General features: G+C 41.0%; 1 protein-coding gene across 9 annotated transcripts in view; it reads right to left on the bottom strand.

The window, feature by feature from the left end:
* LRRFIP2 (LRR binding FLII interacting protein 2) overlaps positions 1-15,206 on the bottom strand; it is a 190,914-nt gene that overhangs the window by 33,857 nt on the left and 141,851 nt on the right. For 6 of the 9 annotated variants that reach the window (XM_073630580.1, XM_073630583.1, XM_073630584.1 and 3 more), the window contains 2 exons: positions 12,392-12,463; positions 2,249-2,419 (listed from right to left, as the gene is read on the bottom strand). In XM_073630580.1, the coding sequence (XP_073486681.1) occupies positions 2,249-2,419; positions 12,392-12,463 (243 nt within the window). The remainder of the gene's footprint in view (positions 1-2,248; positions 2,420-12,391; positions 12,464-15,206) is intronic. The other 3 variants (XM_073630582.1, XM_073630586.1, XM_073630588.1) reach the window with 1 other exon arrangement.

Raw genomic sequence — 15,206 nt, 5'->3', positions numbered from 1 at the left:
AATTGAGAATCTGTGGCAAGTCTTGAAAATTGCTGTTCACAGATGCTCTCTATCCAATCTGACAGAGCCCTTTGGTGGTTGCTATAAACCACAGCTGTGGCACTATCTGATTGATCAGACTGTACCCTGACCAGGAAGAAGGGGAGGGGTCCAGTGACTCTGAGCTAGTTTTATTGCTCTGAGACCCACAATGTTGATAGGGAGTTTGGCTTTCTTGGATGACCATGTTCCCTGAACTATGACATGAACACTCCTTCCCATCATTGTGTGCATACCTCTGGAGGGGTCTTCAGGGTCTAGGTTCCAAAAGGATCGACTATGGCCTTATAAAGCACCCTGTGGTGAGGTGAGCACCTGAAACATTACAGACCATCCCCACAGCATGGACTCGGGGTACAGCTCTCAAAGTTAAACCAAGGTTGCACCGATTCAGATGCATTACTTCTATTGTTAAAATATAAAACAGGGGGGAGTTCATTAAAGAGCCGACTGAAGAATCTGAAGTATAAAAACAAACTAGTGAAGCAAATGATTTCTCTGTAAAGGTAGAAGCCATCCATCACCTTAAGACACTAGCACAAAACTGAGGTCTCACGGAGAGGGGCAGGGTTATAGGGATAAAGCTTTGCCAGTGTCCAATCACCTGAAGGTATCAGCCTATAACCCAAGGTCTATGAATATTAAGCCTGTGTCCTGTACGATTAAGATAAACATTTTTGGCTTATTAAAAATTCAGTTCTTACTCCTAATTACACTATACTATAACTAAACAAAACCAATACTATGCTCCTCTTATTTCAGCACCGTTAATTTCAATTGGCCATTAAGAATTGCAGCAGAACATTTTACAATAGGAACTCTTTATTGATTAAGGCTGTTCACTGCAAGTGCTCATGACTGACCTGACAGGCAAGAGACGCCTGTTCCAGTGACAACTAGGAGGGGGATTTCCCTTACCTTGGATAGTTACTCTCAATTCCTTTTGTGTGTCCAGGTCAGGAAATAAACAAATCATTTATAGATATACTTTAACCCTTTTGCTGCACTCTACTTTTACACTCAGGTAGCCAAACCATTTTTGCAAATTTTCCAAAAAAATTTCCCACTTACAGCTTTCAGAGTTCGTTAAAGTACACCCAAACAATATATTTTCTGAACGCATAGGACCAGTAGAATAAAAAGAAGGTGCTACTGAATTTTTAGGTCGTGCAATAGTTGCAGAAATGTTTATCAAAATTATGTTTTCACTAAAAATACACTTTCAGGCCCCAAGATATTTGCGCAAATGTTTATCAAAACAATATTTTTGCAAAAAATATCTAAAATCATTATTAGTGGACACAAACACCGCAAAACTTACAATATTCCTGCTAAATTTACAATAAATATAAAAGCTAAAACTGTATTTAGTTAACAACAGTAGTGAACAACAATAGTTTAGAGTTTGTGAAAGACACCCCAAACCATACATTTTCTGAAAGCATAGCACCACTAGAATAAAAAGAAGGTGCTACTGAATTTTTAGGTCCTGCAATAATTGCAGAAATGTTTATCAAAATTATGTTTTCACTAAAAATATACTAAAATCATTACTAGCACACACAAACACAACATAACTTAAAAATTTGTGCCAAATTCCTACGAAGACCTTTATCTCATGGGGTATACTAAAGCGTACGCCCACAGAGGGCTGTATTTTCTCATACAGAGATAGATGCAAAAGTGTTCTGTGACATGCATCCCTGTGCAGCAGTCCCACTGATGTCAATTTGAACTCGGCAGCCGCTGCTGACATCCAAGTGAGTGCACAGCCCCGAAAGCAGGCAGTGTGAATTCGGGGACATGCACCCACACAGATGTCATACTGATAGCAGTGGCTGTGTAGCTGCTGTGTCACAACTGACATAAATGGAATTGCTTGCATGGAGATGCACAGAACATCTGTGCACACCTGTGCGGGTAAATGTAGCTTCGCACAGGTGTACGCTGTAGTACACCCTATGTGAATGAGGCTTTACTATGTGTTTTTTTTTTTTTAAACATTTTCTCTCAGTGACTATGCAGTTTCCTGCTTTCCCACTGCAGTGCTCTGTGCTGGCATAGCCCAGTAACACATCCCACAGCACAATTGTCACCACACAGACTTGAATAGTATTGGCATTATCTGAATATCTAAGTGTATCTTACATTCTAGTTATCAGAGATCCATTTAAACTTGTCGATGAAGAAAAACATGCTTTTACAATACCTTTGTCTTGTCTTCATTTTCTCTATGATATTCTGCCATCTGTTCCTCCATTTCTTCGATGACATCTTTTAATGTGTCCACTTGGTATACAAGATTGCTTTTTTCATTATCAAGCTGTGCATTGGATACCATAGCCTTCTTGTATTTGTCCTCCACTTCTACCAAGGAATCCTGTACAAATGAGCAATGTAAACAGAACAATAAGCAAATTGCATAGTAGCATGAATGGGAGTGATTTAATCCATTGAGCAGGGTGTGTATTAGCGTCGTCTCCAAGAAGTAATCAGCGTCTTAATACTGACTATAGGAATACTGAGTAAAATACAGGGGCATGCAGAGGTTATTTCAAGCAAAAGATCAGGCGAGATTTGTTTTAGTAAATTTTGGAACTTTTGTTATTTAGTTAAAAAAAAAAAAAAATTATACACAATATCTATCTATCTATCTATCTATCTATCTATCTATCTATCTATCTATCACACATAGTGCATTGGAAAAGTATTCATAGCCCATGTTACAAACAAAAAACTTAAATGTATTTTTATGGGATTTTATGGGATAGATCAGCACTAAGTGGCACATAATTGTTAAGTGGAAGGAAAAAGATAAAATGGTTTTCAAAGTTTTTTACCAATAAATATCTGAAAAGTGTAGCGTGCATTTGTATTCAGCTCCCTTTACTCCGATACCCCCAACTCAAATCTAGTGGAAACAATTGCCTTCAGAAGTCGCCTAATTAGTAAGTAATTTAATCTCAGTATAAATACAGCTGTTCTGGGAAGCCCTCAGAATTTTGTTAGAGAACATTAGTTAAACAGCATGGTGAAGGACAAGAAACACATCAGACAGGTCAGGTATAAAGTTGTGGAGAAGTTTAAAGTAGGGTTAGGGGAAAAATCTGGACAGCCGCACTCCGGAATAGGCAAATAAAATCTTCTTTATTCAATAACGTAGTATAAAATCAGTACATGGCACGGTTGGAACAATACAGCTTAACGCGGTTAAGCTGTATTGTTCCAACAGTGCCATGTACTGATTTTATACTACGTTATTGAATAAAGAAGATTTTATTTGCCTATTCCGAAGTGCGGCTGTCCAGATTTTTCTCCTGCATGCATACCATTGGAACAGCAATTGCCAGCACCTGGAGCTCTCATTTTCTTACACAGTGGAGGACGGGAGATTTGAACCTGAACAGCCTTGAGCGGTGGTAACTATCTTGTTTAAAGTAGGGTTAGGTTATAAAAAAAAATCCAAAGCTTTGAACATCTCACAGAGCACTTTTCAATCCATCAGCCAAAAATGGAAAAACCTACCAAGACATGGTAGGTGGCCTTTATGAAAATGTGGCAAGAATAAAGCCATTGTTGAAAGAAAGCCATAAGAAGTCCCGTTTGCAGTTTGTGAGAAGCCATGTGGGGGACACAGCAAACAAGTGGAAGGTGGTGCTCTGGCCAGATGAGACCACAATTTAACTTTTTGGCCTACAAGCAAAACGCTATGTGTGGCTGAAAACACTGCACATCGCCCTGAACACACCATCCCCACCATGAAACATGGTGGTGGCAGCATCATGTTGTGGGGATGCTTTTCTTCAGCATGGGCAGGGAAACTGGTCAGAGTTGATGGGAAGATGGATGCAGCCAAATACAGGGCAATCTTAGAAGAAAACCTGTTAGAGTCTGCAAAAGACTTGAGACTGGGGTGGAGGTTCACCTTCCAGCAGGACAATGACCCTAAACATACAGCCAGAGCTACAATGGAATGGTTTAGATCAAAAGGATATTCATGTGTTAGAATGGCCCAGTCAAAGGCCGGACCTAAAACCAACTGAGAATCTGTGGTGGCAAGACTTGAAAATTGCTGTTCACAGACACTCTCTGAATCCGTGCTGGAGAAGGATCTGGGGGTTTTGGTAGATCATAAGCTCAATAATAGCATGCAATGCCAAGCTGCGGCTTTCAAAGCGAGCTAAGTCCTTTCTTGTATTAAGAGAGGTATGGACTCCAGAGAGAGAGAGAGAGAGAGAGAGAGATCATTTTGCCCCTGTTCAAATCATTAGTAAGACCTCGCCTGGAATATGCAGTTTAGTTTTGGGCACCAGTTCTCAAAAAGGATATCGGCGAACTGGAGAAAGTGCAGAGAAGGGCAACCAAACTGATAAGAGGCATGGAGGAGCTCAGCTATGATGAAAGATTAGAGGAACTGAATTTATTCACTCTTGAGAAAAGGAGAATAAGGGGAGATATGATCAACATGTTCAAATATATAAGGGGTCCATATGGTGAACTTGGTGTTGAGTTATTTTCTTTACAGTCAACCCAGAGGACATGGGGGCACTATTTACGTCTAGACGAAAAGAGATTTCATCTCCAAATACGGAAAGGTTTCTTCATAGTAAGAGCTGTGAAAATGTGGAATAGACTCCCGCCAGAAGTGGTTCTGGCCAGCTCAGTAGATTGCTTTTAGAAAGGCCTGGATACTTTCCTAAATGTACATAATATAACTGGGTACTAACATTTATAGGTAAAGTTGATCCAGGGAAAATTCGATTGCCTCTTGGGGGAACAGGAAGTAATTTTTTCCCCTGCTGTAGCAAATTGGAGCATGTTCTGCTGGGGTTTTTTGCCTTCCTCTGGATCAACTGTGGGTATAAAATTGGGTATATTGGATTGTACGATATTTTTTATTTTATTTATTATTTTTAAGGTTGAACTGGATGGACTTGTGTCTTTTTTCAACCTGACTATGTAACTCTCCATCCAATCTGACAGAGCTTGCCGCTGTAATTGCAGCGAAAGGTGGTTCTACAAAGTATTGACTCAGGGGGGCTAACTACAAATGGACGTCACACTTTTCACATATTTATTTGTAAAAAAATGTTAAAAACCATTTATTATTTTCCTTCCACTTCACAATTATGTGCCACTTTGTGTTGGTCTAACACACAAAATCCCAATAAAATAAATTTACGGTTTTGGTTGCAAGATGACGGAATATGAAAAATTTCAAGAGGTATGAATACTTTTTCAAGGCAATGTATACACATACATACATAAGAAATAAAAAAAATACACAAATAGCAAAAAGGTAGTCACAGATACACAACAGTAAGCCAAACCCCTATAATCCACATGTATGTATTTTTTATCTGAACTGAAATGGACTAACGTACAACTACATGTTTAAAGCTTTCTCTAAAAATAAAATATCTTAGGACCACCCATGGATTTTCCTCAAGGGTGTTGGTCACTTGGATGCAGCTCTCATATACAGTATTCTTAGAGCAGAGGTACAGTTCATTCACCAGCATCAAACATTTTGCGGATGTTAAAAAAGCAAGTTGTTTAGAAATACCAACTATCATGGATGTTTTTCATCCCTAAAGCTGGTCATACACACAGCTTTTTTTGGACCCCCAAAAATCGAACAGATTCTTCCATCCATGCCAAACAACATAGACAGATAAATCTCCCGTGCAGATAAAGTATTCTGGCTGTCAAAATAACAAGAAGTGCCGGCATCTGATTGGATGCAGGTGATGTTCGACCTACATTTTTCTGTCCAGCTCCTTTGATTTTTCAGTCGAAAGATGACCAGCAGTATGCTGACAGGGCCCTCCATGGAGCGAATTTAAACCGGTTCATCAGGAAATGCCTGAAATTTACTCCAAGTATGGCCAGCTTTTGCTACTTATCCCTAAACTGAACAAATATTGCAAGTAATGATCAATATGAATACACTTTAAGATCTGCCAGTGTATGGCTGTCCTTCCATAGAAGCATTCTAAAAGTAAAACTGTGCTTTTAGACCACAGTCTAGGTCAATGTTACCCCTTTTTTTTTAAAGGTACCCTTTAAAATTTTGAGCAAAGTATGGGACACCCCATTCCAAAATGTAAAAAACTAAACAGTTTTACATAATGGAGCAACACACACACACACGTAGGACACCCCAACTTTATTTTTCTAAAGCAAATACACCTTTGCACACTGGTACTGACTAGTATGCCAGCATTTCTTCTCCTTAGATTTCCCTCCACCACTCAGCTAATGTGACCCCCAGTGCTGACAGAGAGGGACAGGGGAGGGGCAAACAAGTTTGTTGTGTAGGCACGTGACTTCTTCCTTATTAATGGATGACATCATTGGTTGTTAGATGCCAGCAGCTGGAAGGATGTAATGGTGCACAATGAAAATCTATGACTTTGTGTAACTAAAAGGGCAGGCTTGATCCATCCACTGGCTTGTACACCATTTTTGGGCAATTTTTAGGCAGTTTGCCAAGGCACCCCTGAAGAAACCTGAAGGCACCAGGGTTGAAAAAGGCTGGTCTAGGAGACTAATTGGATCAAATATCCCTTATATCCGCGCACTGCCTTTACTAATAATGCTGATGTGCCACTTATCTACTCAGGTTGGCATAACAAGCACGTAAAAAGAATTATAATTTCTAGAATTATAATTTCTAAAGCAAAAGTAACTTGCTGAAGAAAAGAGGGTATTGTTTATATATGGTATAGTTTTAATATAAAAGCATGAGTCACATCACAGAAAAAAATTATTTCAGCAAAGTAAGGGAGCAACAGATGCATGTGTGCTGGTTTACATGATAGTTGGTGTGGTGCCTTCTTAGTGAAATTTTTTTTTTAAACTTTATTACTTGTCACAAAATGATGCACAGCAGCGTGTTGAGAAAAAAAAAATGCTGAATTTTATGAAGTGCCCTGTGCTTCACTGTAGTGTTATGGTGTGAACGTGGCCAAAGAAAACAATAATTTTCTAGGTGCCCATGCATGAAGCCTGCATTAATCTATGCAGATCACCACAGCTCAACAAATATGGTGCTAATGAGCATGGAGGCTTGGTTCACATATATGTGCTTTTGTGGGCCGTGTTTAAAGAGGAGTTCCACCCAAAAGTGGAACTTCTGCTCATTTGTCTCCTCCCCCTCTCCAGTGCCACATTTGGGGGGGAAGACAGGCTACCTGTCTTTCACAGGTATCCTGTCCCCACTTCCGGGAGCCTCAGCCGCGGGTATTTGTGTCATTGCTGGGGCTCCCTCCTCCTTCCCCGGCCGCCAGGCCAGTAAGAGAGTAGCAGAGCCTCGCACATGCGCAGTAAGGTTCCTGGCGTGAAGCCGTAAGGCTACACTGCCGGGTTCACTTACTAGCAATGGAGGCGGCATGCACCCGACAACTGATGGAAACATCAGCTGCGGTGCCGACATCGCTGGCCTCCAGGACAGGTAAGTGTCCAATTATTAAAAGTCAGCAGCTGCAGCACGTGCAGCTGCTGGCTTTTAATTTTTGCAGCTGTGGGCGGACCTCTGTTTTAAATGGGCTGCCGTGCCTGCGTTTCTCACAGAAAGAGGTGCATGCACCTTTTTCAAAACATGGCCAGCAGGGAAAATCACATGGTCATTTTGCAAAATGCACCGCAAATTTTGACTGCGGGTGTGAACATTGCTGCGATTACCGCACCCTTAAAGGTATTCACTTAAAGGGCATCACAGAGAAACAAATGGGCACTCTTTAAATCTGGAGGAAAAGAGTTTTCATCACCAAATATGGAAAGGATTTTTCAGAGTAAGTTAGCCTAGCCTAGAATAAGGAACCAATCAGAAGTTCTGAAATGCGTCCCTCTTTAATGACCTCACTTCACTTGTTTGCGGTCCACGCTGGTTGTAGGTTCCCTTCCGCTGACGTTGCTTCTGGGATTAACGTCCAACACTGATTCTGACAGCACGGCCGCTCCATTGGTGCCTCCAAAGCTGTGGTGTCTTCCTGCTGGGACGTTCTTCTGCTGCATAATGACTTCTCTGGGAACCCTTGACATACACTGGGACCACATGATGCCGGATCACCTTCATTATACATATGATGCATTCCTCTCATCATCCATCCTGTAAGTGTTCTTAATCCCTTTTGAGATATTAAAAGTTTTTCAATATTGCACTTAGAGGCGCCTCTTTTTTGTTTATCTTGTTTCTAGAATTTCTCTTTCAAGTGCTGCCCTAAGTGCACTGAAGACTCCTCATTATCTGAACCCCTTCACTTCCAATAAAGACAATATTCTGCTTAGTCTTGTTACTCAGAGCGCCCCTACACAAAATTTTATCAGGGTTTATTTTTTGCCTTCCCCTGTGGGTATAGGATTATATATATATGTAATCCCCCCCTTCTGTTAAACTAAATGGACTTTTTTTCAGCCAGACCAACTATGTAGCCCGCAGCCACCCAGGTAGACGTGAACCGAGCCTAAGACCTATTCCTAATCCGGCAGTTAAAGAGGCAACTAGGACAGATGTTTAAACTGGAGAGTGCAAAATCTGATGCATCTGTGCATGGTAGCCAGTTTCTAACTTCAGCTTGTTCAATTAACCACTTGCTGACCAGCTGCCTTCATTATACGGCGGCAGGTCGACTCGATCCAGCGAATCGCCGTACTGGTACGTCGCCTCCTTTAAGAGCCATAGCAGGTGCACGCCTGCTGCTCGGCAGGGAACCCGATGCGTGTGGCCGCGATGTCCGCCGGCCACCGGTGATCGCAAGCACAAGAGCCAGAACGGGGATGTGTGTATGTAAACACACATCCCCGTTCTGACAGAAGGAGAAACAGATCTGCTTTTCCAAGTAATTAGGAACAGCGATCTGTCTCCTCTTCCAGTCAGTCCCATCCCTCCCACAGTTAGAAACACACTAGAGGGAACACATATAACCCCTTGATCGCCCCCTAATGTTAACCCCTTCCCTGCCAGTGACATTTACACAGTAATCAGTGCATTTTTATAGATCTGATTGCTATATGATTGCTGTCAATGGTCCCAAAAAAGTGTCCGATCTGTCCGCCGCAACGTCGCAGTCCCGCTAAAAATCGATGATCACCGCCATTACTAGTAAAAAAATAAATAATAATAAAAATGCCATAAACCTATCCCCTATTTTGTAGCCGCTATAATTTTTGTGCAAATCAATCAATATATGCTTATTGCGATTTTTTTTTTTTTTTTTACAAAAAAAATATGTAGAAGACTACATATTGGCCTAAACTGATAAAGAAATTTTTTTTTTTTTTTTTTTTTTTTTTTTTTAAATTGTCACTCTTTCTGGTTATAGCACCAAAAATAAAAACCGCAGAGTTGATCAAATACCACCAAAAAAAAAGCTCTATTTGTGGGGCAAAAAAAGGACATCAATTTTGTTTGAGTACAGCCTCCCACGACCGCGCAATTGTCAGTTAAAGCGACGCAGTTCCGTATCATAAAAAATGGCCTGGTCATTAAGGGGGAAAATCTTATGGGGCTAAAGTGGTTAAAGTGGTAGTGAACTCTGTACTACCACTTGTACCTACTGAAAAGCCTATAAAACCCGTAGGTACTGCGAATATCGCCTAAACTTGCACAGTTTAGGAGATATTCAGAGTGCATGCAGCCGATTACATCATTGGTGTAGGCGCCCTGAAGGTCCTGCTTACAGTGGCATCATCGCCCCCCCAGCCACTCATGTAGGTGGAGGCTGCAAACTTGTAAGGAAGATTGGGGGAAGAGGTCAGCCGTCTCAGCGGTGACATTGCGGCGCTGGAGGGCTTCGGTCTAAGGTAAGTTTCTCATAATGTGCTAGTATGCGATGCATACACGAAGGCTTTTCCGTGTCTCCTGCTGTCCCCATCTGCTTTCGGGCGGATAGGGACACCTACACATCGGCACCATGTTCAGGCTCCGGAGGCGTGGCGTCTGCGATTTTGTGGACGTCAGCACTATATCATCTGATGGCTGGGGGATGTGTCCGCATTTGCATGCCTCCTTATGTCAGTGGGCGCCTCCTGTGCTCACATGTCAGCCATCCACACATGCTGTTGGGGGCGGAGCCTCCTGGGCTCTTCCGGGGTTAAATTAGAGGTCAGGCATGGCTTGCATTTCAATTTCACTCTTCATTGAGGACACACAGCTGTGGAGGTTGCTTGCTGTGTCTCATTACTCTTATATTCAAGATATTCACCACACTTAGGTATTTACCATTTTCACCTTTTGATACTTGTTACATTTAGGCATACTTGCATACCTCATACATACCTTTATTAATTTATTTATTCATTTTTATTTTATTTATTTTTTGAGCACTTATTATTTCTATTAATTTTTGATATCACACATCTCACTACACTATCAGAATCCACCCCTCTTTCCTCTCCGTCTTTTTCATCTTGTCACTTGTTAGTATCCCTCTGCTATCCAATGTTTTCCACCATCTCCATGTCCCTACCATCCTTGGCCCAGGCCTTTTACTTATATATATACACATATCTGTATGCCAATACTCATTGATTTTACTTTACTACTTTAGATGCCTGACAAACATACCCATGTTTTACAGCCCATACTCTTTACGGACTAACAAGGTTTCTAGGGATACATCACTACCCTACTATTACACAATCACAGTCCACCTCTTCCACTTCTTTTTCTTTTTTATCTTTTCACCTGTTAGTATCCCTCTGTTATCCTATGTTTCTTACCATCTCCATGTTCCCTACCATCTTTGGGTCCAGGCCTCTCATTACCTGCATATATATCTTTATGCTAATACTTATTGATTCTACTTTACTTTAGATGCCTGACAAACATACTTATGTTTACAGCCTACACTCTTTATGAACCAACGAGGTCTCTAGGGTTACATCACTACACCTATGCCATGCCTGCTCGCCGTTTGGCCCCTGGTGGGGTCCCATCTGACTTCGCCCCCTCAACTCCCTGGTGAGGCACCTGCTGCCGCCATCTTGGAGCCGCACACCTGTAGCCATGGTCAAGCTCAGTGGTGAGTATGGGGACCCATAACCCCTCCTACCCTGTACCTTTATAACTAATGCTGTGCCATTTTGCCAACTATATACTTTTTTATCTTAGGTACAATGTTACACACATCCACCCCTGAAGAGCGAGCTGGATCTCGCGAAACTAGTCGGGTAGTATGATGCCCGTGTACTACGAATGCTATTACATCCATGTACCAATATTTCTTGTTTATATATCTTTTTTTTTTTTTTTTTGGCAACTGTTGGTGTTATCTATGCATGTAAACAATTTTACTTGAATAAACCATATACTGTATTTACTACTGTTATGTTTACTGGCTGTACCCACTTCATTTAAAGTCCCAGGGCGAATCCTTCGTTTTACTATACTAGCATATTATGACATTGCCTTGCAGGAATATATATATATATATATATATATATATATATATATATATATATATATATATATATATATATATGTAATATACACACACAGCTATATGCTTTGAGGAAAAAAAACCTGGAAGCTGATTGGTTTCTATGCAAAGCTGCATGAGATTCTGCACTCGCCAGTTTTAGTAATTCAAACCCGCGTGTCAGTCATTTTGTTTACATAAGTGTATAAGTAATGCATGAAAATTCTTTTACGGGCAATAATTTTTATACCTTTTGACAAAAATGTATAACTGTTCAAATACCTTTCTGCAAAGCAACAACTATGATGTATAATGTTACTTATGACAAGGACTGCTGCTTCATAATACAAACTACTTAAAATTAACAAATGTACAATCAACTTCGACTAGAACAGTCTAATCAGTTTAGCAAAAAACACATTCCAAGCCTCAGAGCATTCTGTAAAATACTTCCTGAGTATTGGAACAACTGAAAAGTAGTTTCATTTGACGAGTAACAGGATTAAAAACACCATAAACGCGTTTTTGTATGTAAGACGATCACACTTCAGTACACTAAATATATCATTAGTTTTCCCTTTTCACACTTCAGCAGGAATCCGTTCACATAGCACACATAACTTTGAAAAACCAGAGTGTTTAACAAGTACAAACATTTTAAAATTCATTTCTGCACTCTAGATACAATGTAGCTGTATCATAAATAAACACCTATAGAGACTTTCTAATCTGCTTGAAGTAACAGAACACATATTTTAAAAGAACAAAATAGAAACATAAAATAGTGATGCACATGCGTAAAACCAGGTTCAAGTATTACAAGTTAGTTAGCCCTGAGCAGTCTGTTAGGGAGCAAAATATATCATAGTCTCCATACTAGCAGTGCAGCATGCATGCTTGGGAATGGGCAGTAAAAGGAACCCTGATACCTTTAGTTCTTTTAGTCCCTGCATGTATCTCCCTTCTACATCTTGAATCTGGTCCTTAAGATCATATATATCCTGCAGAAAATAGGTAACGAACCATGCTATCAAAATGTGTAAACAACTTATCAATGAAGCAAAATGACTGTTGCAAGCAAGCTATAATAATATAACCATCATGTTAAAACATTCTATTTTTAATCCTTCTCCCAAAAAAATTTTAATACTCTGCAATTTAAAAAAAGACCATACGTAAACCTTTTATTTCCAAAAACAAGTGGTAACAAATAAAATGCAGACACCTAGAGATGCCTGTCTTGTATATCCATCTTCATAAGTACCCAGAATCTCAGAGCACTCATGTCTCTCTTTCTTCCTGCACTTTATGTTGGTCGGTTAGGCTGACCTGTACAGTTAAGGGCCAACAGGGAGAGCCAAGAGAGGGGTGAGCTAGTACTTAGCTATACCAGACAATTAGGAATGGGTTTATTAGAGTGCCGCAGGGTTTTGGGCTCTTAGGGACTCACAAACTAGTAAGTCTCTGACCAGAAATGAGTATGTAGCTAGTGGAGTCTGAAAATCCCAAACTCACATATCTGCTCCAGGTCAGTGACTTCCTTCATAATTTAGTATCAGGAAAACAGCCCCAGCTGGTACGCTTGGCTGATTCTGGCTTCAATTTGTTACTGTATCTAAATCTGCTAGTCCATCTAAAGGCCCATACACACGATAGGACTTTTTGACAACAAACATGCAAATTAGCTGTTTTAAGGCAACATCCTACCGTGTGTACGCTCCATCGGAACAAACTTTTTCGGTTTTCATCGGACTTTTGTTGGCTGTGCGAACAGACAAACTTTCCGGCAACAAAAGTCCTATGGTGCAAAATCCTATCGTGTGTACACAAGTCCATAGGACTTTAGTCCAAAGTACAAACACGCATGCTCAGAACCAATGCAAAAGATCAGACAACAATACAGAAGTTGACCAAAGGGTGGCAGTAAAGAGCTGAAAAACCACATGATTTGGTGAAAGTTGGCTGAAAAAGTCCTGCCGTGTGTATGCTTAATTCGTTTATGGCCAACTCCCTCTGTACAAAAATCCACGGGAAAGTTTGTACAAAGTCCTATCGTGTGTATGGGCCTTAACACTCCCCTCCTCCCAGGCTGACAATGCTGGTGTTCAAAAGTGCCCCCCATGCTCGTTCATCAGGAGTGGGGACACTCTAATACAGGAGGTGTGTAACTGGCCAGATCACCAGAGGAAAGAGGCCTAAAAAAGAAAACTTAAGTAGCCACCACATCTAATGATTGGTAAGCTGCAATATATTACATTTTTGGTTTTGGGTTTGGGTTTAAAGTGTCACTAAACCCACAACATTAAAATCTGTCTGTATACGCAGCATAGCATGCTTGTTATACTCACTGTGTAACTTAAGTGGTTAATACTCTACATTGTGTAAAAAGGCTGTTTTACCCTGTATGCACAGATTCTAATCACCTGCACTATCTATCTGGGGAAAGCCAGCTAACACAGAAGGCGAAGTAGCCATCCTGCACATGCTCAGTTGTATCTTTTATGCTGGAGAGAACATTTACTTGTTCTCAGAGATAGCCAGGTCATATGATATAGGCATCACACATGTGGGCGTGTATACAGGCTGCAGTGGAAATCACTTCCTACCTGAACTCTCAGCACTGGAGAAACTGTGCAGTTTATCATGTAACCGTGGTATACAGATCAGCCAAAAAGGTATATAGTGGCAGTATTTTAATAAAAAGAAGATTTATAAGCTGTGGGCACTGTGGGGGGGTGAACTATTTTCATATTACTGGGTAACTCCTGATTGTAGGAAGCCCAGAGTGTGAGCCATGGAGGTACCTATTGGATTGAAGCATTTGTATTCACACTAGGCAAAGAGGTTTTTTTCTTCTTTTACGATCATTGATCTTTCTAGATCTTCTTGCTTTTAGCAAGGTAGGAATGACAGACTCAGACAATGGAGCTGGAGAAGAAGCCTGGCGTTTTGGAACCCTGGACTGAGATAACTGTATTAAAGCCGTTAGTTGTTCTAGAAATAGTGACATAGTTGCAGAAAAATCTGCCTTTGTCAGGTAGGCCGTGAGATCAGATCCTGCTCCAGTGCAAGGGAAGCACCGTTACACTGAGGTTGAGTGTTGTGAGGGTCTTTGGCAGAGCTAAAGTTTGCCTGAGTTTTCATCATGACCCCTTTTCGCCTGGTTTCTGACATGGCTACAGGCAAGGATAATCCCCTGTGGAGTACTCATGCAGTAGGGTGCGGAAAATAGGGTTAGTGTGTCCATAAAGAGTATTCACAAACCCACATGCACGCCGTCCGGTAGCAAAGTCCTCGTGGCTAAAGGGCAGGAAGAAGCACCCGAGTACCTTTTATAGGCTTCAGGCGTCAGTGCCGGTAAGCTTTTCAACCTGTGGTGTGAAAAACACCCGGTCATCCACCTGAAACTAAGCTTTAAGTGGTTGCATTTTAGTGCCAAGTTTAAAAAGTTTACACTGTTTTAACAGTACTGGTCGGAGAAATAGGGCGACCCTGTCTTACCTGTCCAGGCTTTGCCCATTACAGTGGGCACACACTTTTCTTCAGGGTCTGGGTTCAATAGGGATGTACCATGGTCTTGGACTTGAATAGCCCCCTGCCACAGTTCCCTTGTGCCTGGTTTCCATCATTGCTATTGTTCCCCATGGGATACTCATGGAGCAAGGTGAAGAAATGGGGTAAGACTGTTCCTGAAGGAGTACACAGAAATCTGAGTGTACAATGTCCCAAAAAGAAGTCCTCCTA

This window comes from Aquarana catesbeiana, linkage group LG05, assembly GCF_042186555.1.
Source record: "Aquarana catesbeiana isolate 2022-GZ linkage group LG05, ASM4218655v1, whole genome shotgun sequence".
Lineage (NCBI taxonomy): Eukaryota > Metazoa > Chordata > Amphibia > Anura > Ranidae > Aquarana > Aquarana catesbeiana.
This window is presented reverse-complemented; position numbering and strand designations above follow the sequence as displayed.